Source organism: Periplaneta americana, chromosome 14 (assembly GCF_040183065.1).
Source record: "Periplaneta americana isolate PAMFEO1 chromosome 14, P.americana_PAMFEO1_priV1, whole genome shotgun sequence".
NCBI classification, from domain to species: domain Eukaryota; kingdom Metazoa; phylum Arthropoda; class Insecta; order Blattodea; family Blattidae; genus Periplaneta; species Periplaneta americana.
Window position 1 is genome coordinate 67293184 of NC_091130.1, and position 23160 is coordinate 67316343.

Here is a 23160-nt window from a genome sequence, read left to right on the forward strand (position 1 = left end):
GTTCAGTTCTCGCTTGGGCTGATTATCTGGTTGGGTTTTTCCGAGGTTTTCCCCAATTATGTAAAAGATGAATGTCAGGTAATTAAATGGCGAATCTTCAGCCTCATGTCACTATCACCAATTCCATTGACGCTAAATAACTTAGTAGTTCATAGAGCGTCATTATATTTATTTATTTGTATTGTCATCAATATTTATGTCAGTTACAGTGTACCACCACATTTCTGTATATGGGTTTCATCATAACTTCATATTACATTTACCTACAATTAATATGCAATTCCGACAGTCTGTTTAACTAATAACTCTTCTACTCTCACAATTAACTTAATTCCACATTTTTGGGAGTTAACATTCAAACCAATTTTTGACAAATACTGAATTGTTAAATCAATATAGTAACTGATTCAAGATCTTTACTAATGAAAGCCAAATCATCAGAAGAACAGAGACAGGGCTAACAGTAGGAGATATAATTGGTGACCGTATTCCTGGACTATTTCAGGTTCAGTTATTTCTTTAAGAATATAATCAATAGCTAAATTTAATGAGAACTGGAGATAAAGGAGAACTTCGAGCTACTCCTTTATAAAGGTATATGTCATCACTTTCATTTACACCTGTTTCTATTTTGATGTTATCTTCCATCAAATTAACAATCAAGTCTCTAAGGTTATTTGGTATATCCATATGGCAGAGAGATCATTTTAAATGAAGGGGTCAGAGCCATAGTGGACCAAGCACCATTTATTAAAAACGGTGGGGTAGGAAAACACTGATCTTGACGAAAAACCGGTATTAATAAGACTGGTTACACTCTAGATGCAGAAAAGTGTCAAGTGAATATAAAAAACATTAGGGATTCACATTATGACAGGCCGCTTGATTGCTGAAATTATCAAAATATACTGTACGTTAGTCTTCGTTGCGTACTCTTGCCCAAAATGTGATAAGTATCTTTCACACATTTCTTCTTTTGCACGACACACAGATTTTTCACAACTGAGCAGCAAAACATAATAAAACATGAAAGACAAACCCATTAATTTCTTATTTATTTTGAATGTTTTATTGCCGAAAATAAAATAATGGAACTTTGTGATTGATGAATGTAGGGTTCAGCGATATTCTTAATAAAAATTTGCCAAATTCGCAAAAAATTAAGAAAACGAGCAAAATTCGCGACAAATTGCAATCTTAAAACGTGCAGTGGCGGCTGATGTTAAAGGACTTTAGGGTGTTATGCCTTTCCTGCTAAAAGAAAGAAGGAAAAGCAAGTATGAAGTTTTCCTATTAAGGTCAAAATATATATCCATACTTTTTTATTTTAGTTCTCACGTTTTAATTAAAATGTTCTCACAAAGCTTGATAGCAAAATCTGCAATGCTTGGGAAAAGAGGCATGTCAGTTTCCACAAACATTTTTTATTAATTTATTGACAACTTATGGAACATCTGCTCGTTTGGGAAAAGAGACATAAGCATTTCTCCCATTAGAATAATTGATACAGAAGAAAATCAAATCAACATAAACCAGGTGAAGACAGTTTTTTCCTTCTCCTGTAAAATAAACATTTTTGACTTCTGCCAATTTTCCCGAGGACTACAGAAATAATATGTCAATGTTTTCAGCAAGCAGTTGCATGTGGACTCTGTGAAATATGTCCGAATTCAAGGAATTATTGATTGGTCACGAAGTATCAGAATATGGTCGAGGAGAAGGGGACAACGTACTTAGGTGACAGAGTCCTGACTCTAAGATGATTGATTGGTTGTTGGTTCCTGCCGGTTCCTTTCTTATTACAGATTTAAATTTTATTGTCAAACAGGATTCATATCACTCTCAAGAATACATTCTTGATCCAATCTAAAATTTAATTCACAAAATTACTGCTTTATTTAATGTTCAGGAGAATAATTCATATATATATTTTTTTAACTGAGTTGGTGGTAGTGATTCGTAAGTAATTCTTAATAATTCGGTCAGTCGGTCAGTTTTGTTTGGCAGTGATTGATATGCTTATGATAACTAGTCTGTGTAAATAGTAAACTGATTTTCATAATGAGTTTTGTAAATGCAATTTTGAGTACAGTTGCTGGTAACCTGGACTTCAAATCTAGGTTAGAACTCAAGAGGCTAGGGCCTCCAAGACCAAATTTAAATATAGTTTATAGTTAAGGTTCAAAATGCTTGTGAAAGCAAAAGTGGTTATACTCGGGAATTTAACCCTTCATTGTACAAATATGCAGATTGGCTATGTGGATGTCATGATAAAAATGCCTTTTCTATTATATGTGTTTAGTTATGAATGTTAGTGACCCTGCATTGGACTTCAATTAGTGTTTCGGACATAAAACATTTGATGAAAAAGTATGTATTATGCTGAAGAGTTAACAGTGAAGTTATTCTAAAAACATGAACTGAGTGGAAAACATATATGTTAGTATTGAGTTTGAAATGCTAGGTAAGGAAGATATCAGATGTCAGTTAGGCAGTGCATACAGATTACAAATAAAACAATTTAATGAAATGTCAAAAAACCGCTACTGTTCTCCAACCAGGAGATTAACCGTGAAAGGAATGTGCTTACAATTGCATCATCTATTGGAGCGAAGTAGATAGATAATATTACCGTTATAACATCAGTTTAAAAAACATGCGCTCTCCTGCATATGTTATTTCCTGTATGGAGGGATTAAAAGACCAGGAGATTAACTGTGATCTAATTTTGTAACTAGGGTAGTATAAATATGTGTATATTAGTGTTATCTTTTGTGCTTTGAAAGATAGCCAATGGAGATGCGTCTACCCACGTGTGTGACTTTATGACATCAACATTCATTCATAGCATCACCCTGCTGCGTCTCAGTCCCCTGAGACTTTCTCGTGGTTGGGGTACAGTACATTCTTACTAAACTAATAGATTGCATAAAATTTTGCGAAGAATTTGAGGTCACATTGCAGGATCATGAATCTTGACATTTTTCGTGGGTTGGTTAATTTAATGGCTGAGCTTGACAGTACCTTAAAGCAACATATTGAAAAAACAAATAATCGAGTTTTTCTGGGGTTTTCTAAGTCTACACAGAATGAATTGTTAGATTCTATCAATGCTGTGTGTTAAAGGTTCATTTACGAAGAAATACCTCGGTCAGATTACCTAACAATCGAGCTAGATGAAACGACAGACTGTACTGTACTGTACTACATTATCACAACTAGTGTTTGTTGTTCAGTACGAGTTGTGTTCGGTACATGAAAGGTTTATTAGGTTCATAGTGCCAAAAGATCGCTCAGCTGAGGGAATTACGAATGCTATATTTATTGAGTTAGATAAACTAGAAATAAACAAATCTCCTTACAAACTAGTTGCCCAGAGCTATGATGAGGCCTCTGTCATGAGCAGAAGACACACATGTATCCAGGCAAGAGTTCATGCCATGTACAACAATGCTAACTTTATACATTGTTACATGCACCAACTGAATTTGATAGAACATTGTGAGACTTAAAATAAACAAGTAAAAATATTTTTCAGTAATCTTGAAGGATTCTCTTCATTTTTTTTTTCTAAATCGACAAAAAGGGTAGCTGTCCTTGATGAGATAATCAAAAAACATGTACCCAAGAATGCCACGACTATGTGCAATTTTAAAGAAAGATGCATTAACATGCTATTTGTGTACAGAAATTATATTTATAATTGTCTACAAGTTATTGTTGAAGACGAAACTAGTGACTATTCAACAACCAGGAAAATTAATGGTCTTCAAAATATTTTGAAGGGTCAGAATTTTGTGATTTGGGCTTTGGCTACAATGTTTAGCAAAGTTTTACCACATTCTGGCATTCTATTTTAATTAACTACATTAGGAGGAAATTGATAGTGTTAAAGCTAAAAAAAGAAGTTACAGATTTCAAGTCTGCAATCCAACGCATAAGGAATTCTCTTGATCATGAACATTACTGGCATATCGATACAGAAGAAGACATGTCACTAGGCTCAAGTGGAAATGTGTGCAGTTTGACATTAGCAAAATAATGGTTGCAAAGGAAGTGTGAAATTATTTTAACAGATACTGAAGACCATTTTATGTTTAGTGATCATTTATCTGTAGTCACTCTACTACATTCTAGTTTGTTTCCTAGATATAACTACTATTTCCAAAAACCGAAATTAAATTGGCCTTTCAATTGTTCAGCTTAAATGCAATGGAACTGAGACAGGAATTGACTGTTATCTATGGCAGAAATGATTTTGCAAATGCATCAGGTGCCTTGTCACTTCTTTCTTGCATTTATGAAAACAATTTAGAACCCTTTTACCGGAATCAGTGAAACCCTTATGAATTATTTTCACAATTCCTATGACTACATCAGAATGCGAGACATGTTTTTCAACTCTCAAGAGAATCAAAACCTTCACTAGCAATACAATGAAGGAAATGTTAAATTTTATATTTTATTTAACAACGCTCGCAACTGCAGAGGTTATATCAGCGTCGCCGGATGTGCCGGAATTTTGTCCCGCAGGAGTTCTTTTACATGCCAGTAAATCTACAGACGAGCCTGTCACATTTAAGCACACTTAAATGCCATCGATCTGGCCCGGGATCGAACCCGCAACCTTGGGGATAGAAGGCCAGCACTATACCAACTCGCCAACCAGGTCGACCACAATGAAGGAAGATAGGCTTAATGCATTAGCCATATGCTCTATTGAGAGGTCCTACAGTCCATTCCTGATTTCAATGAACATGTCATCAACCAATTTGCTGAACAAAAGGAAAGGCGGATGGACTTCATCTACAAGCAAATTAATTAGGTAAACTACTGTACTTTTATTATGTATTTTCTGGCGTCCCAATCTTAGAAGCCACGAGCCGCCACTGAAAACATGTCTACAGAACGAATCTTAACCATACCTATAAACATTTTAATTATATGACTCAATTAGCAGAAATTCGTGAAAATTGGGTGTCCCTACATGTAACATAATACATTTTCTCCAAGAGCTCTGCTTCCCCTGTGGTATCCCAACAAATCTCCATCATCATCTCATCTAATTGCGGATGTAGCATAGACCAGCCTCCTATGGCACATACTAGGCAATGACTCTGTCGGTAGGTCTACAAAACTGGCTTCATGAACGACGAACAGTGAAGTACCTGCCATTAGGAGTGGGGAGGGAAAACATATACCAGGTGTTTCAGACCACCAGTATCACTCTTTTTTTTTCTCGAAAACTATATGATACTGGTTGTTCATAAAAAAAAAATTGATAATCAAAACCTATGTAAAGAATCGATTGGTGGCAGTACCAGTTCCCATAACAAACCGCAAGTAGGTGTACCTGTGGTCAACTTCGAAATTTCAAATGCGAACATGGCTCATTGAAGGTAGCATTGGAAACTACCTTTAAAAAGAAACAACTTTTACTGAAAGTTTTTTTTTCTCTAACTTTTATTGTTTATTCACAAAGCAACAAAAATGGTATTTTCTGAGAAATGATGTATATTATGTACAAACACTCTTCATAGTAAGTGTTCAAAATGTCCGCCATCCTGTGCTAAAAAATGTTCTGATCTCCTAACATCCGTGATTGCACAGAGACTTTCAGCACAGCTGAGAGACCTACAGGGTTCTCTTCTTTGGTTCATATCTTTTCTAGTTGTTGGATGCATTTGGTAGAACATGTCTTTAATTCTGCTCCACAAGAAGAAGTCATTTGGAGCGAAGTCAGGAGATCGGGCAGGTCAGGCTACTGGTCCTCCTCGTCCAATTCACCATAGGGGAATAACTGGTTAATAAATCGCCGAGCCCTATGTGAAAAGTGAGCCGGACAGATGCCCTGCTGAAGCCACATCATTAACCGAAGCGCAAGGGGAACATCATGAAGCAACTGGTGCATAATGTTTCAGAGGAAGTGTGCGTTCTACAATCCAAGTTCTCCTCAAAAAAGTATGGTCCTATGACTCAGTGTCCGAGGAGGCCACACCATGTGTTGAGGGTCCACACGTGCTGGTAATCCACTTCACGTACCCAGTGTGGATTAACCGGAGACTAGTAATGGGAATTGTAGAGATTCACCTGACAATTATTTTTGAAAGTTGTCTCATCAGTCCACAGAATTCTGAGCTCGAAATGTAGTCCATGTTTAGAAATCAGTTGCAGAAATCAACATAAGTCTGGAAGTCATGTCCCCCAAGTTCCTGATAGAAATGAATATGGTATGAATGAAATTTGTTTCTTTGAGAATTCTAAACACTGTATTATGATGCAATCCTGAGTCACGGGTAATACTTTTTGTGGGGGAGAATTAAAGACATGATTTACCAGGTGCGTCCATCAACTAGAGAAGACATGAAACAAAGCCACACCATGTGTGTCTCTCACCTGTGCTGAAGTTCTCCGTGCAATTATGGATGTTAGGAGGAGATCAGAACATTGTTTAGTACAGGGTGGCTGACATTTTGAATGCTGACTATGAAGAGTGTATGTACATTAACAATGTACAACATTTATCAGAAAGTACCATTTTTTGTTGGCTTGTGAGTAAACAATAAAAGTTAGAAAAAAAAAAAAGTTTCAGTAAAAGTTGTTTCTTTTTAAAGGTAGTTTCCAGTGCCACCTTCAATGACCCATGTTCTCATTTGAAATTTCGAAGTTGGCCACAGGTACCCCTACTTCCGGTTTGTTATGGGAAAAGTACTGTCACCAATCGATTCTTTACATAGGTTTTGGTTATCAAAATTTTTTATGAACAACCAGTATCATATAGTTTTCGAGAAAAAAAGGCTGATAGGGTGGTCTAAAACACCCGGTATAATATCACGGAAAGCTATGCAACAGTTTTTCTTCTCCATTCTTACATTTTTGCAATTGATTTGTGAAGTACCTACTAGTCACTAGGTATACTAAGTACATTAGAATGAGTTATCATGGTACTACAATGTGAATGAGAAGTTCTATCCTCTCCTCTAATTTTTCATCAGTTCAAATACTGTATAAACAAATTGTATACAATATACTTCTGCATGTATTACCCCCCCAACAAGACACTATGAGAAAAGTCATAAACAAACACAAATGGCAAGTTGGATTCTGCCTCCTGAAGTCGTTTTTTATGGAGGATCTTTGCATTTAGAATGATTCTCTGTCTCCCCCCTCCACCCCAGTCATTTCATTTCATTTAGTGTTTTGTCCAAGGGCAGATCTTTCACTGCAAACCCAGGTTTCTCCAATCTTTCCTATCTTCTGCCTTCCTCTTCGTTTCTTCATATGATCCATATATCTTAATGTCGTCTATGATCTGATATTTTCTTCTACCCTGAACTCTTCTCCCATTCACTATTCGTTCCAGTGCATGCTTCAGTAGGCAGTTTTTTCTCAGCCAGTGACCCAACCAATTCCTTTTTCTCTTCCTGATCAGTTTCAGCATCAACAGTATGTATTCACACAGTATTTTCTGAGAATTATTTGAGATGCAATCCAACAACGACACTTCAGAGGAGAACGAGACATACTCCAAAGGGGAACAGTCCCATTTACCTACATTTCTTCTCCAGACTATACAAAGAACAAACACTGAAAATTAATAATGAATTACGTTGGTGTTGAACGTATTGATAATCTACAAATTTTGTCGCAAAACTTTTCCAACAGATCTTGTATGAGCACAGAAAATATGTTGCAAGTTTGGCATACTTCAATATTTATAATGAATATAATGAAATATATTTAAAAAATGAATATTTATTAATTTAATTACATTATGTATCGTTTTGTTATATAATGACACATTAAATAAAGTATGAAAAACTCAAACGGGTAATACTTCCTTTTTACAACAATTAAGTTTCAGAGTTCACTGACAACAGTGTAAGCATTGCCAATGATAAAATAGTCATTTATATTACGAATGGTATAAATGAGATAAAATGACTTCATATACCAAGATTCGTTTCAAATCCCGCAAATTGCCATCTTCTCTCCATGTTGGCACCAATACCAGATAATTCCTGACGGAACACAGTTGGAAAACGACTCATCAATGACTCAACTTCACCCGGGCGTAAGGTAGGCTCCATTTTTTGAAGATATGACCATACATAGTCCACTCCTGCACCAAATGGGTGGACATGAAGGAAAGTTGCAATGAGACCTGTAAACAAATAAGAATAATTCCGAAGTAATTAAAATGCGCAACTTTGACAACTTGCAAGGAGATGCTCTTCCAATATAAAAACAGAACCATCCAAACGCTAACACCAAAAGAAAGGGGGAGGGACATGTTTGGATTTTATTTTCCATAAAAATCAGACACATTTAAAGAAAGGAAAGTATGTGTCAGTTTCATCACATTGATTTTTTTATTAAATCTAGACATGTATATCGGTTTTTGTGTGTTTGTTAGTTGAATGGCTTTATATGTTAGCAAGGGGGTTCGAACCTCCCCCCCCCCCCTTAAACTTAAAAAAAAAAAGCATTACATATTTAGATATTATTATTCTTTTTATCCATAATCGTTTTCCCTTCTATAATTTCTCACTGTCAAGAGTAACAAAATCTACAGAGACATAAAGAATAGTCTTCCTACCCCTCCTTCAATATAATCCCTGTGCCTGATGCTGCAGAATGTTGGAATTATAACAATGTTATCTTTATTACAGAGAGACCTAGCAGATGTTAAACATTGTGCATTGTCGATTTTAAACTCTTTTTAAGACCAGTATCCACGTGTTCATTAAGTTGAGTTCTGACTTTATTGTGAAACGTTGATTTAACATTCTGTGCATTTATCAGTTCATATTTTTAACAATAACAACAACAACAACAACAACAACAATAATAATAATAATAATAATAATAATAATAATAATAATAATAATAATAATAATAATACACGAAATTTAGAATATCTATAATGTTAATTGTAAACAATTTTAATAATGCCTTCTTGTCTATTAGTAACAACTCAATGAACAAGAAACCCTTTCCACCCACCTTTTTTATTGTTCACTTCGACACAAATACAAAGCCAATTTTCGAATTCCTACACTCATCATCAGAAATGGAAAAATTCCAAGTTACATCTCTCCTGAATAATCCACTGCTATATTCTCTCTCATTTTGAATTATACTGTTATCTACACAACTCAAGAGTGAAACCTGATGTCAACAAATGCACGTGTGATGATTTTATATTTTCAAATAAATAGTGTTACAAAATAATAAATCTATGATAAATAAAAAATTATATTTTAGTTTCAAATATATTTACCATAAGATTATACATTCATAAGCCAAAACCACTTGTTACCAAGACAATTAACAGCTGTCTCTAGAATGACATCATTTAAAATTGAAACACATCTGTAAGGTATCACAGTCAGTTCCATAGTGTAATGAATTATGTTATCTCATAGTAAATATATTTGAAATTACGATATAATTACAGTAGAATCCCTATTAACAGGTACAAAAGGGACCAAGCTAGTTCTGGATACGAGATTTTGCAGGATAATTGAATAAATACCGGTCTATATAAAAAAAGTTCATATTTCATGGTGCCAAATGTTAAAACTGCAGCCATTTGAAGCTTATTTCTTTATTACTTGCTCATAACTGAATAAACATAAAAACTGTGTAAATTTTCCTTATTAAAACACAAATAATACATTAATTTTAGGATAGAATATTCACTGAAAATGAAAGTTTGTGCCATCTTCCTAATGTGGCAACACTGACAGCCCGAACATAACTAAATAAACATAAAAACTGTGTGGATTTTTTTTTATTAAAACACATCACACAACACAAGTAATACACGAATTTTAGGTTAAAATATTCACTGAAAATGAAAGTTCGTGCCAACTTCCTAATGTGGCAACACTGACAGCCTGAACATAACTAAATAAACAAAAAAACTGTGTGGATCTTCTTTATTAAAACACATCACACAACACAAATAATACACGAATTTTAGATTAGAATATTCACTGAAAATGAAAGTTCGCGCAAACTTCCTTATGTGCCAAAACTGACGGCTTAGACTGTGGCAATCTGGCAGATTAAGATTTTTTTTTTTTGCCCCAGCCAAAAGTGCCGTTGTTTTGGTATTGCCGCTTATGAGGGATTTTACTGTATTTATTTAACATGAATTTAATTGTTTTATAATATTATTTATTTGAAAATAAATTCACCCTTTAGTTGGATGGATAATTTAGCATAATGATCTAGCAGAACTGAAAATGCGAAAAAAATGCGAATTTCCAATCAAATTGCGAAATCACGAGAAAAATACTATTTAATAGCTATTTATCAGTAAAAAGCTATTTTTCAAGCAAAAAGCTCATTAAAATTACATACAAACAAAAATTAAAGGAACTTTTTAATTCCATTGGATGAGCTACATGCAAAGTGTTTTCCAGTGCTGCTTAGTCAGAAAAGAATAAACTGCCAATTTTTAAGAAAAAGGACCCTGGCCGAAAGAACTTTGAGACTATAGCGAAGACATTCTACCCAATTGTTCTATTGAACAATGTTGATGAATGAAATATTGACATGTTTCCAAGATTTTCGAGTATACCAAAACAAGAAATTCGAAGTGCATACAATTCATTTAAGAAACTTATTTGAACAGCAGGTGAAAACTGAAAAGTACGACATAGTGAAAGTGTTTAATGCCTTAAAAACAGAGAATAAAGCATTTTCAGAATGTTTGCAAGTATTGTGGACACCAACAAACAATGTTGACATTAAACATGTTTTACCACAGTATGGTGCTGTTGTTTCTGACAAGACGATGTAATCTGAAGGAGGAAAACACTGAACTGTGTACAATGTTATCTTTTGAGAAATGAAAGGTAGACAGCACAAAGTTTACTTTGGAAAAAAATAGATGCTAATTTGAGAAAAGTAGATGCTAATTTCAGAAAAATAGATGCTAATTTCAGAAAAAATAGATGCTAATTTGGGAAAAGTAGATGCTAATTTGGGAAAAGTAGATGCTAATTTCAGAAAAATGGATGCTAATATGGGAAAAGTAAATGTTAATTTCAGAAAAATAGATGCTAATTTCAGAAAAGTAAATGCTAAAAATTCAGGTCCCTACCTATAAGCTTTGCTTCTCTGTCTGACAACTTGACTCCAGAAGAAGATGCTGGTTCTGTTGTGTCAGCTTTGCCTTCTTCATCTATGTCAGCTGCAGTCTCTGTTGATTGTTGGCTATTGTCTCCTCCTAGGTCTCCACTCTGGTCTCCCTTAACCATCTGGAAGCGAGCTTGCACTTCGCCTGCTGACTTCAGTCTAGCTTGTAGCTCCCGCAACTTCAATTCATCTTCTGACTGACGGCGCTTCGATTCTATAAGTTGCTGCAAATGGCAGTTAAATATTGTTAACATTTATACGCATCCTTGAACAGTTCGATAATATTCAATTTTATTTAAATGTCCAACTATACAGACGCAATATTACTGATAACACAATCATAAACAGTATCATCAACTGCAACACATGTTACAAACGATTGCTATGTTCTGATGGCACAGCAATAGCATAGCATAATGGTACCAACATATCTGAACAGCAACCATAGCAGCTTCCAATGTGTGGAATGTGATCCATCTTATTTATGTAGCTTTGGGTTAAGATAGTTTATATGTTATGGTTTGTATGTATTTGATTAGGCTTGTTCAGGTTTCTTGTTAATGGATACATTCAGCTATGTAGCCGAGGATAGCTTAGGTAGACAGCTTAGCTTATATAGATAGATTAGCTTAGTTAGTGTAGAATAGATAGGTAGTATAATTTAGATAGGATAGCTTAGGTAGTGTAGCTTAAGTACTTTTGTTTCCATTATGTTGACAATATAGCTATGGCGATTTTATTATCCAAAATAAAGTCAGTTGTCGCTGTGCATGTTTTTCTACTTCTATAAAGAGTGTCTCTAAAGTTCTATTCATTTGCATGATGATGCAGACTTTTGTTTATTTATAGCTGCAGTTAGCATAGTGGATGATGTTTACCATGGAGGAACAGGTTGCCATTGTTTGTGCAAGGGTACGTGGATTGTCATATCAAGATGCCAGAGCCGAATTTATCCGTAAATTCTATTAACCAGCCCCAACAAGGGCACACATTTCGTTTGCTTGTAAACAAATTTAGGCATACTGGGAGTGTATGTGATGAAGAACGTCATGGACAACTACGCATATCAGCAAACATTGTACAGCAGGTTCAAATTGCCAGTGATAGGAATCCAAAGGCATCAACTCGACATCTCAGTAGAGAGCTGAAAGTCCCTTGCAACATAGTGTCGAAAATTCTGCGTTTCACTCTACGAAAACATGCATACAACATCCAAGTTTTGCATCAACTTGAGGACGAAGATTTCGCCTGTCGTCGGGCAATGTGTTATGACCTCCTGGAGGCTGTACAGAACGAGAATTTAATGCAGCAATGTCAAGGTCAAGAGCACATAGAAGGTTCTGCATGCAATCAAGGGCTCACTGGTTGCAATGAATCTATTCTGCAGGCAGCAGCAGAGAATAAGAAGGGGTGAGCAAAGTGAACTCTATTGGCCTGTCACTGCAAGATGATTAAACTGTCTTAAACAATTGATAATGTGTTACATTCATACAAGACAACAAGAAATCAGAACATGTTTTGTAGAGTGTACCTCTCTAATAAATGCAATGAATTACAAAATAGTAGGTTACAATACATAATAAACATAGCTTCTCCTTAACTTATATAGTTTCAGGTAATAGTTAGAATATAATTAATTTTTATGTAATTATCTAATAATCCAACAAATATAAAACACTGTTTTCCTCTTTTAAACTTACCAATATAAAAGTGAAAGAAATTACAGGACATTGTGCATACGGAAAAATGAAATAATAGGATTGCAACAAATAAGAAACAAATTCCTGACTTCTCGTCTAATACAGAAGTGTTTTTTCTTGTTTTTGCCGACACCAACCTTCTTATGTCTGGCGAAATTATGTTTCCTGCAGCATGACGTAGCATAACATGCTTATTATCTTCTGATAATCTTGGTATTAGTCTTGGTTTTGTGAGGTTCATAAGTGAGGAAAATTACTCACATACGTGCTTACTGCCAAATATAGAAATAATTTGTCCGCAAATATTCGTACTCTGGCTATATTACCCGGCAAAGCAAACTTCCAACTTGACTCTCTTCACGCAATTCAAAGAATCTGGAGAGAACTTTTCCTCGGCTTAACCAAAGGATATCACAGAGGTAAGGACCATTGTCAAACTGAAAATTTATGGACGACATATCTTCACAATTTTTTTAGACAGAATTCATAATGAGTCTATGCTATTAGCATCCATACTTTTTGTACTTTATTCTGTAAACTTAAATGCAATGCAACGAGGAAGAATCTCTACAGTACTTCTAAACAATATATTTATTACTATTTAATGTCAATAAAACAACAAAATTTCAGTACATCATTATGTACATCAATTAATAATTTCAGGCGTTTCACATTGCTCCTCTTCGTAACTAAATGCTTTCCACATATCAGACAAAGAACACTGTCTCCTCTTTCACTCATAAGAAGTCAGGAGTCCAGTCAACCTAAAACTTACTGAACGACTTCTTCCTCAATGTGTAATGTACAACCCTTGAGTTCATCAGTGACTTGTACCTGCATGCCGTACATGGTCTGAACAGTGCATATGGGCGATGAGGCACGCTTGCGCTCTCGTTGATATCACTGATTTAATGGGCAACATTTTATTCTCCGACAAAACCACTCTCCATGTTTGTGAGAAAGTGCACAGACCAACAGCCGAATATGGGCATATGAACAGTTACACGAGACATCGAAATGGAAACATGATACATCAAAGGTGAATGTTTGGTTGGGTATGACAAAATCAAAACTGTATGGTCCATTTTTTTTTTTGCCAAGAAATCAATAACAGGTAACATCTACCTCAACATGTTAGAACTGTTCCTGAAACCGCAGCTTCTACAGGATGGCATACCAGATACAGTTGTGTTCCAGCAAGACACTATTCCTCTACATTTTGCACACATTATCCATGACTATCTGAACGTAACCTTTCCAGAGAGATGGATAGGTAGAGGGTCACCTCGGCTGTAGGCTTCCTATTCACCGGAGCTTATCCCCTTAGACTTTTCTTTACATGAAGCTACATAAAGTCCAAGGTGTACACTAGCAAGGTGAATGGTCTACCTGATTTACAGAACAGTATCAGGGAAGCAGCAGGCCTTATTACGGTTGACATGTTATGGTCTACATTTCGTTCCACTACTGAAAGATGGAATGTGTGTTTTGACATAAATGGCGGTCATGTAGAAAGGAAGTAGAATGAGTGTAAAACTTCACAATAACAATAATTTTTCGATCACTGCCTTCCTTCAGTGAAATGGATAGGGACTTTAGAGACATTCTGTATTAAAAAGTGCATCATCAGGAATGGGTGGTAACTATGAGTGTGCCTCACTTGCTGCGCAAAACTTATGCTTCTTTCTTTCCTCATCGTCATCATACAAAAAATTTATCACCCAGTCCGAAAAGGGCAGTCAACAAAGCTTTGAACCAAGCAGTATCCTCTTCTGGGATACCATGACGTCATTATGTATAGTAAAACCTCATTAATATGCTCCTGCTTGTAATGATATTCCGTTCATTACACTCTTTTTATATGGTCCCTGAACATTTCATATATATTATCCTGCATAATATTATTACCCTCTTGTAATGGTTCCAAATCCTGCTTGTAGCACTTTTTTCAGATCGGAAATGAGTAAAAAAATTTCTTACAAATTGCGAAACTTGTAATGTTTTAAAAACATGGTGAAAAAAATGTTCCTGTGACTGTACTGAGAGTCACTGCACGACGAATGCAAGAAATAAATTTCACCCTCTACCTGAAAAAACCCTCCAGTGGGCAATGTCGGAAGTTGCACTTACCAGTACTTTGCTTTGTACAAAAGAATTTTAACACTCAAAAGTCTCTCTCGTCCCGCACCGTGGCATCATGGTCTAAGGCATCTGCCTAGGACTCTTGTTATGGAATGCGTGCTGGTTCGAATCCTCATGGGGGAAGAAATTTTCTCATGAAATTTCGGCCAGTGTATGGGGACCGGTGCCCACCCAGCATCGTGATGCACTTGGGGAACTACGATAGGTAGCGAAATCTGGTTGCGAATGCCAGCTATAACAGCTGGGGGGATCATCGTGCTGACCACACGATACCTCCATTCTGGTTGGATGATCGTCCACCTCTGCTTAGGCATGTGGGCGTGAGGCCAGCAGCCGGCTGGTCAGTCTAGGCCTTTCATGGGCTGTAGCGCCACGGATGAAAAGTCTCTCTCAATACATTCCCGTAATTTTTGTAAAATTTAGTCATCATTTTTTAATTCTGTCGAGTGTACAGTAAGTTTTCAGTGCAAAATGGCGTAACAACCTGTGAAATGAGTGCCCCTTTCATAATGGATGATGACGAGGATTATGAGGTTGATCCTATGCTACAGCCCTGACCTACTTCTAGTTGAACTAACATTTTTATTTCGTGGTGACTGAAATGTGCTATGGTTACATGCCAAATTGCAAGTCTGTATATGTCTGCATTGGCTCATAGCAGGTGTTCGAGTGGTCAGAGGTGCTGCGTCAGTAGAGAAATACAGCTTGTCAGCAAAGACTGTGATTAAATACCTACAAAAGAAAGGAAATGTCTCCATCTCAAATTCACCAAGATATAACAGGTACCTTGGGAGAATCTACTGTATCTTATAGTACAGTAAAAAGGTGGTGTCGAATGTTTAAAAGTGAGAGAACATTGTGTGAAGATGAACATGGTGGAGGCCCTTCAAGAACTGTCACAACACCAGGAAACATCAATAAAGTGCATGATTTAGTGCTGCAAGATCGACAAGTCACCTTCAGGGATACAGCAGAGGAAACAGGCTTTTACCATTGTATGTATAATATTCTGGAAATCAATTGCACATGAAACAAATAACTGCAAAGTGAGTGCCTCAAATGTTGATACCGACACAAAAACGACAAAGAACAGTGCTCTGCAAGCAGCATTTAACTAATGTTACAGCAAAAAAAAAAAAAAAAAAAAAAAAAAAAACTCTCTTCAACGATGTGTGATTATGGATGAGATACAGGTTCACTACTACGATCCTGAAACCAAAATTCAAAGTATGGCGTGAAAACATAAGGGTTCACTGATCACTAAAAAATTCAAGATGCAGCCATCACCAGGCAAGATTTTGCTCCCTGTTTTTTTTGGGATGCCCAAGTGTTATTTTGACAGACTATTTACAGAAAGGAGCCACAATAACAGGCCTTTATTACATAAATTTAATTGAAACATTTCGGGATGTTCTCAAGAAGAAATGTCGTCGCAAGTTAAGGCGAAAGGTTTTTTTCTACCAAGACAATGTCCAAGTTTCAAGTCAGTTGCAATAGCTGACATTTCAACAGCAGGATTTGAATTGCTGGACCATCCACCCTATTCACCAGATCTAGCACTCAACAACTTCAGGCTGTTCCCAAAACTCAAGGAACATCTGCATGGGAAGAAATTTTCATTCAATAATGAAGTCATGTAGTCCATAAACCAGTGGTTTGCAGAGGTTGGACAACCCTTCTTCCAGGAAGCTGTGGGAATGCTGGAGCATCACTGGGAGAAGTGCATCGATCTACTAGGGGACTATGTGGAAAAATGAGATAAGATTAATTTTTTTTTTCCAACCATAAATGAGTCAGGGCTACAGCACCAGTATAGAAGAAGTTCGGGGAAGTTAACATGGAGAATTTTTTGTCAGTTGACAATGGTCTAGTGACCACAGAAATCCGCAGTGTTCACATGATTGTGGATTATGCTGCCACTACCGCCCAAGACGAAGACAGTGATGAGGAAATTGAATCTGCAGAGGAAAGTGTCCACACACCAAACAAGCCCTTTTTTTTTTTAATTTATTTGACAATTTTTGTACATTAGTACTATCAATTGTGCTTAAATAATTAACGTTACAATAATATGAGACTTGTGGAGAGGGTGACGTCCAATAACATTCCTCAAAGCATCAACAAATCAGTGTGCCTTTTCCTCTTGAGGCGACGATCAGGCCGTGCAGGGGGTAGGTTCCGAGGAATCTGGTTGATTAAGTTGTTAGAATGTGTTGACAATGTTGCAAATAAGCGTGTGTAGGAAGAATGAATTACAGTCTCTATTTTGGCTAGGTCTAGATCTGAATGAAGTGCTTCATTTCTTACGTACCATGGTGCTCCAGTGATTATCCTTAGTGCCCGATTTTGGAATGTTTGAATATGCTTGATTTGGCTTATAGAAGCCGATCCCCATAATGAACATCCATAGAGCCAAATAGGTTTGAGAAGCATTACATATATTAACCTTTTGTTGGAGAGGGAAAGACTAGAGCTGGAAAGTATTGCTTTCAATCGATGAAGTCTGTATCTTAATCTCTGGAGGGTGTAAGTGAGATGTTTATTCCAGGTCAAGCGACTGTCTAGGATGAGTCCAAGATATCGTATTTCTTCATGCTGTGGTACTGGTGAACAGTTGAGGTATAATGGAAGTACTTTTTCTTTTTTGAGGTATGTGAATGTTACTGTTGATGACTTATTTGTGTTCATGACTGTTCTCCATTTTTTGTTCCATATTTCAATTTCTTGAAGAAAGTTTTGTAGAATGGTTGTCACTTGTTCACCAGTATCTCCTTTGCTAAGGACAGCAATGTCATCAGCGAACTGAGCTACAGTTAGAGAATCTGATTTAGGTGTTGGTATATCATGAGTGTAAATTAAATAGAGAAAAGGGGCTAGAATGCTCCCTTGAGGTACACCTGCAGAAATATATCTAATCTGAGACTGTACACCTTCGTATATTACTGAATAAGTTCGTCTTCTAAGAAATGATTGAATTAAACGGTAGTATGTGTCAGGAAGATGGTTTTTTAGTTTGAATAAGAGACCATTATGCCACACTTTATCGAACGCCTTTTCTGTATCAAGGAAAAGGCCTAAACAGATTTGTTTCTTTTCATAGGTGTCAAGAATTATGTCAATAATCCTGTGTAATTGTTGCGGACAGGAATGCATTTTTCTGAATCCAAATTGAGTATTTGGTAACAATGATTCGAGATGTGTTAATAGTCTAGGTAATAAAAGACGCTCAAATATTTTTGAAAAGAGAGGCAGAAGACTTATAGGTCTGTAGTTAAATGGATCAGTACGAATTTTATTCGGTTTAGGAATCATCACAATATTAGCGTGCTTCCATGTTGAAGGAAAATATGATAAGCGTATCATTGCATTGTATATCTGTGTTAACAGTACTATAGTTCTTCTAGGCAGTTGCAAGAGGAGAGGTTGTGTTATATAGTCATGTCCAGGGGCTTTTTTCGCGGGTAATCTATTAATCGTGTTTCTGACTTCAGCTGGAGTGAATAGTTTACAAATTGGAGACAGTTGTAGAGGCTGGTCTAGAGTATTATTCACTTTTAAAGTTGTAATATTATCTTCGTTGTCATTAGGTTTAAACTGGTCTTCTAAAATTTTGGAAAATATCTCAGTTTTATCATTCGGGCTTGTGAGCCACTGATTGTCATATTTTAGTGGTGGAATCTTTTCAGTTTCTTTAGTAATTTGTCTTGTTTTACGCCATAGACTGCCATCCTTTGAATCTAAGGATTTTAATTGAATGTCAGTTGCCTCTCTGTATAATTCTTTTAGGGCTAATTTTAGTTCTTGTGTAGCCTTATAATTTTGCTTATGAGGAGGATATTTTGTTCTTTGCCATAGTGCCCTGGCTGATCTTTTCACATATTGGAGCTGTAAGATATGTGGTGGAAATACTGTTTTTCTTCTAATTCGATTAAAGTTTGAACTATTGGAAGAAGCCGTATTTGCAGCTGTTTTAATATTATTGGTAAGTGTATTTATTACCATATCTATATCTCTTTTATTTTTTAGGGGAATCTTCAAGTTAGTAGAGATATCAAGACAAGATACATATTCATTCCAGTTAAAGGGGTGTCTTATGAGCGTGTATTTATTACATGAATTCGGAATAGCTGCTGATAAAGTCAGAAGAACAGGTAAATGATCTGAACTCAATTCATGTATAACTCTTGGAACGTTACAGAAATGTTGGAATTGTTTACCAATAAAGAAATCAAGCAGATCAGGCATATGTCCTGAATCTGGATAATGTGTAGGTTCAAAAGGGTATGCTATTTCCAATATGCTATTTCCAAATTAAGTTTAAAAATTTGATCATATAGCATAATGCCTCGTGGATTGGTTACGTTGGATCCCCATCTAGGGTGTTTGCTATTAAAATCACCTCCTAGTATGAATCTGAATTTCATTTCATGAACTATTCCCCAAATCAAAGTGGGCGTGACACGCTGGTCCGGAGCAGAGTAGAATGAACCTATTTGATAGTCTGTATTATCAATTTTTATCTGTACTCTTGAAATTTGTACTTCATCCTCTAAAATTGGGGGAAGTTCGTTGTGACACAAATCTGCTCTGATAATTACTGCAGAGCCACCTTTTCTGCTTCTAGAGGGATGATCAGCTCTATATATTGTGACAGCGACGTGAGATTCGAACTCACGACCAGCGTCCCGCAAGAGAGAAGATCGCGCGGAGCACTTTGTAATGGCGCGCGGCGAAGAGGGGAAAGGGCCAACACGGCGAGAGAGTGGAGCGAGTCTGCGCGCGCAGCTGCTACTTAACGCAGTGAATGTGGAACGACCTTCTCGACTATTCCAGAAGTCTGTCGATGTAGAGATATCGAGATAATTCTCTACACACCTGTAGAAGGTTCTCGCAACTATGATTTTGCTATAAAAGAGCAGGCGCCAGCGAACTAGAGTTTCAGAGTTTTCAGTTATTCTGTCAGTGAGTAAGCCAGAGCGAGCCAGTCAAGCCAACCGGAGTTCGACTTACAAGAGCTACTGGGCCCAGTGGGAATCCTTCTTCCCACTTCTGACACCATGGAGCGAGTCTGCGCGCGCTGCTGCTACTTAACGCAGTGAATGTGGAACGACCTTCTCGACTATTCCAGAAGTCTGTCGATGTAGAGATATCGAGATAATTCTCTACACACCTGTAGAAGGTTCTCGCAACTATGATTTTGCTATAAAAGAGCAGGCGCCAGCGAACTAGAGTTTCAGAGTTTTCAGTTATTCTGTCAGTGAGTAAGCCAGAGCGAGCCAGTCAAGCCAACCGGAGTTCGACTCGAGTGTGCGTCCGCATCTGCGTCAGCATCCGAAGGCCTGAGTTCGAGTGCAGTGGATCGCAGTTGGAGGGACCTGAGTTCGAGTGCAGTGGACCGCAGTTGGAGGGACCCAAGTTCGAGTACAGTGAACTGTCTCTGAAGGTCTGTGGTTCGAGATACTGTGAACTCGAGTGACTGAGATAGAAGAACCGTGAACCGAGAACTGATAGTTCTGATTTGTAAATAGTGCTTTGTAAATATTAGTTAAGATTAACAGTTAATTGTTGTTCGTACTAGTCCAAGTAAATTGTCATTGTCGTCGGTGGAGTGCTATAACGAATACTGTGTTGAGTGAAAATCCAATTGTTGACGAGAGCGTTTAAGGCGAATTGTAGAAAGGAATTATTGTTGTGGCGAATAAATTACATTGTTGTTACTAAATAAAATTCACAATATCTTATATCCAGATATGAAAAAGTTTAGATTTGGAGCAAGTTTAGTCTCAGTAATCAACATTATGTCAATATGATAAGTATTCAGGAAGCAGACTAATTCATAGTATTTATTATTTAAACTCTGGCAATTCCATGTGCTGATAATGAAACTTGTCTGTGGAATGTTATTCATTTTGCAGTACTCTTGGGAGTAACAAGTTCAATGAATTAACCAGAGGTTGTATTAATGATATGAGCATATCTAGTTTCTTAATCATATCAGAGAATAATGCATTATTTGCAATTAGAGTATTATCTACAGTACCTTGCTTGTTAACCGAAGATGCTGCAATACTTGAATATAAGGGCCGATTGGAAAATTCCCTGTGTACATCTGAAAATGGAGAGTCTTGTGCAGGAACCTTTTTCAGCTCTGGAAGGGAAGCTGAAGTTTTATCTAAAGAAGATGTTCCTGGTGCTGGTTGAGATCTGTATGGAATTGTCTGATGCCTAGTTGCTCCTCTTTGTAGTCTTGTATGTTCAGGACAACCTCTGTAGTTGGCTCGATGATTTCCCTTTACAGTTTGTACAAATGGGAGGAGTGTCTTTTGGTTTATTACATTTCTCTGTAGGGTGAAGACCTTCACATTTCACACATCTTGCAGTCTGATTACAGAAGTTTCTTGTGTGTCCAAATTGTTGGCATCGCATACATTGTACAATAGTTTTTCTTGGTTTAGGCGGCTCCACTTTTATTATTCAGTTATAAAGTCGGGTTAAGCTGTATATTTCAGGATTCTTAGGATTGTGTTTTAAATCTAGGAAAAATAAAGGTAACGGTAATTTGGTGATTGGATGTCTAACTGGTAGCATCTGTATAGGTTCATAACCCAATTCTTTAAGTTCTGACATCATGAATTCTATATTACAACTGTGATGTAGTCCCCTGATGACTACACGAAAAGCTGTCTCAGATTTCATCTGATAGGTATGGAATTCAGCATGATGTGATTTTAAATAATCAATTACCTTTCTGTATCCATCTATGAGATCCATATTTAGCTTCACTTTGTTATTTTCGATAGTTATGTGTCGAAAACCGCCACAGTCCAGAGTTTTGAGCTCATTAAGCATAGAATTAATATTCAGAATATTGTGAATATAAATTGGTGGTGGTTTCTTTGGTGTAGATGTTTCCATCTGAATGTGATACGATGACTCTTGTAGGTCTCTTTCGTTCAAGTCAGCTAAAGGTGCAAATGCATTTGATGTCGGTATAGTGGTTTCGTGATGTAGTTTTTGACGTTTTGTTGAATTTGTATCAGTCGCAGAGTTGGACATGTTATTTTGAGACATATTAAATTAATTTATACAAATCAATGTAATAGAAGTGATTGTTTGCAATATGAGATAGTCACTTGTCACTATTGTCTTAAGTTATGGCAAGATTCACTGATAATATTAAACACAATTAATAATAAAATAAAACTTTTCAGTAGAATGAAATGTCACAACACATCAATGAGTTCACAATTAACAATTATTAATACACAACAAATATTATTGAACACGAATTCCTTTTAAAAAACTTAATATTAAGAGCACACAATCAATCTCTATTCTGCTTATTTCACCGCCTTCTTGATGATCTAAACAAGCCCTTGGAAGAATAAATGTGCTTCGAAAATATATTAGTGTTACTCCTAGCGGTGTATCAAGTGAAGTTATCTGTAGCTTCTTGAACCATATAGAAAATGTTATCATTCATAATAGTAGTACAAACACACAGCAAACAACAATCAAAGATTTTTTCATGTGAAATGAGCTCTTATTTGCATTTTGCACTGTAAATAAAATAAAATAAATTTTCTTTGGAGTGGTGTCTAAATTATTTTCCCCATTTCATAAATCATTTCCCATTTATAGCGTTGTCCTCCTTATTATGCTTGAATGCTATAGTCCCTTGACAAATGCATTAACGAGATTATGCTGTATATAGGAAAGGGTGGATGGGTTCAGAGCTACCAACCAGCTAACATCTCTCCAATACTTGCATTTTCGTGCAGTTATATTAGAGGCTGGATATCTCCTTCGACTTTTTAACTTTCTGCATTTACGAAGATAAAGGTTCTTAATCATCAACACAAACTTTTTTCAAAATACGTCAAGTCATTCACAAGTATGTGTTTTAATAATTATTAGCATAATATCATTAAGAATTATGGTGAGTCCACACCAAAGTTAAAGGAGCAGTCCGCGATAAAATTAAGTTGGCTTTAATCAAACACGTTTTTCAATCTAAGTAGAATGTAATTTGCCGCATGTCAATGCGAGGCATGGTTCTTGAGTTACTGACTCCGCACAAATACTTATGACATCACAGCCACTGAACTGGTGTGATTGCGTAGTAGACCAAGAACATCGGCAAGTGCAGCGCAGCGCTTTGTATTAA

At 36.4% G+C, this 23160-nt stretch overlaps 1 protein-coding gene and 1 long non-coding RNA gene across 2 annotated transcripts in view; one reads left to right on the forward strand and one right to left on the reverse strand.

The window, feature by feature from the left end:
• Positions 1 to 7735: 7735 nt before the first annotated feature.
• LOC138713396 (ecto-NOX disulfide-thiol exchanger 2) overlaps positions 7736 to 23160 on the reverse strand; it is a 98078-nt gene continuing 82653 nt past the window's right edge. The window contains exons 11-12 of the mRNA XM_069845473.1: positions 11117 to 11375; positions 7736 to 8164 (exon numbers count right to left, since the gene is read on the reverse strand). Coding sequence (XP_069701574.1) covers positions 7947 to 8164; positions 11117 to 11375 — 477 coding nt within the window. The 3' untranslated portion in view covers positions 7736 to 7946. The remainder of the gene's footprint in view (positions 8165 to 11116; positions 11376 to 23160) is intronic.
• The window catches only part of LOC138713401 (uncharacterized), a 207000-nt gene continuing 202671 nt past the window's right edge, over positions 18832 to 23160 (forward strand). Inside the window, exon 1 of the long non-coding RNA XR_011335862.1 lies at positions 18832 to 19144. This is a non-coding gene — a long non-coding RNA (uncharacterized lncRNA). The remainder of the gene's footprint in view (positions 19145 to 23160) is intronic.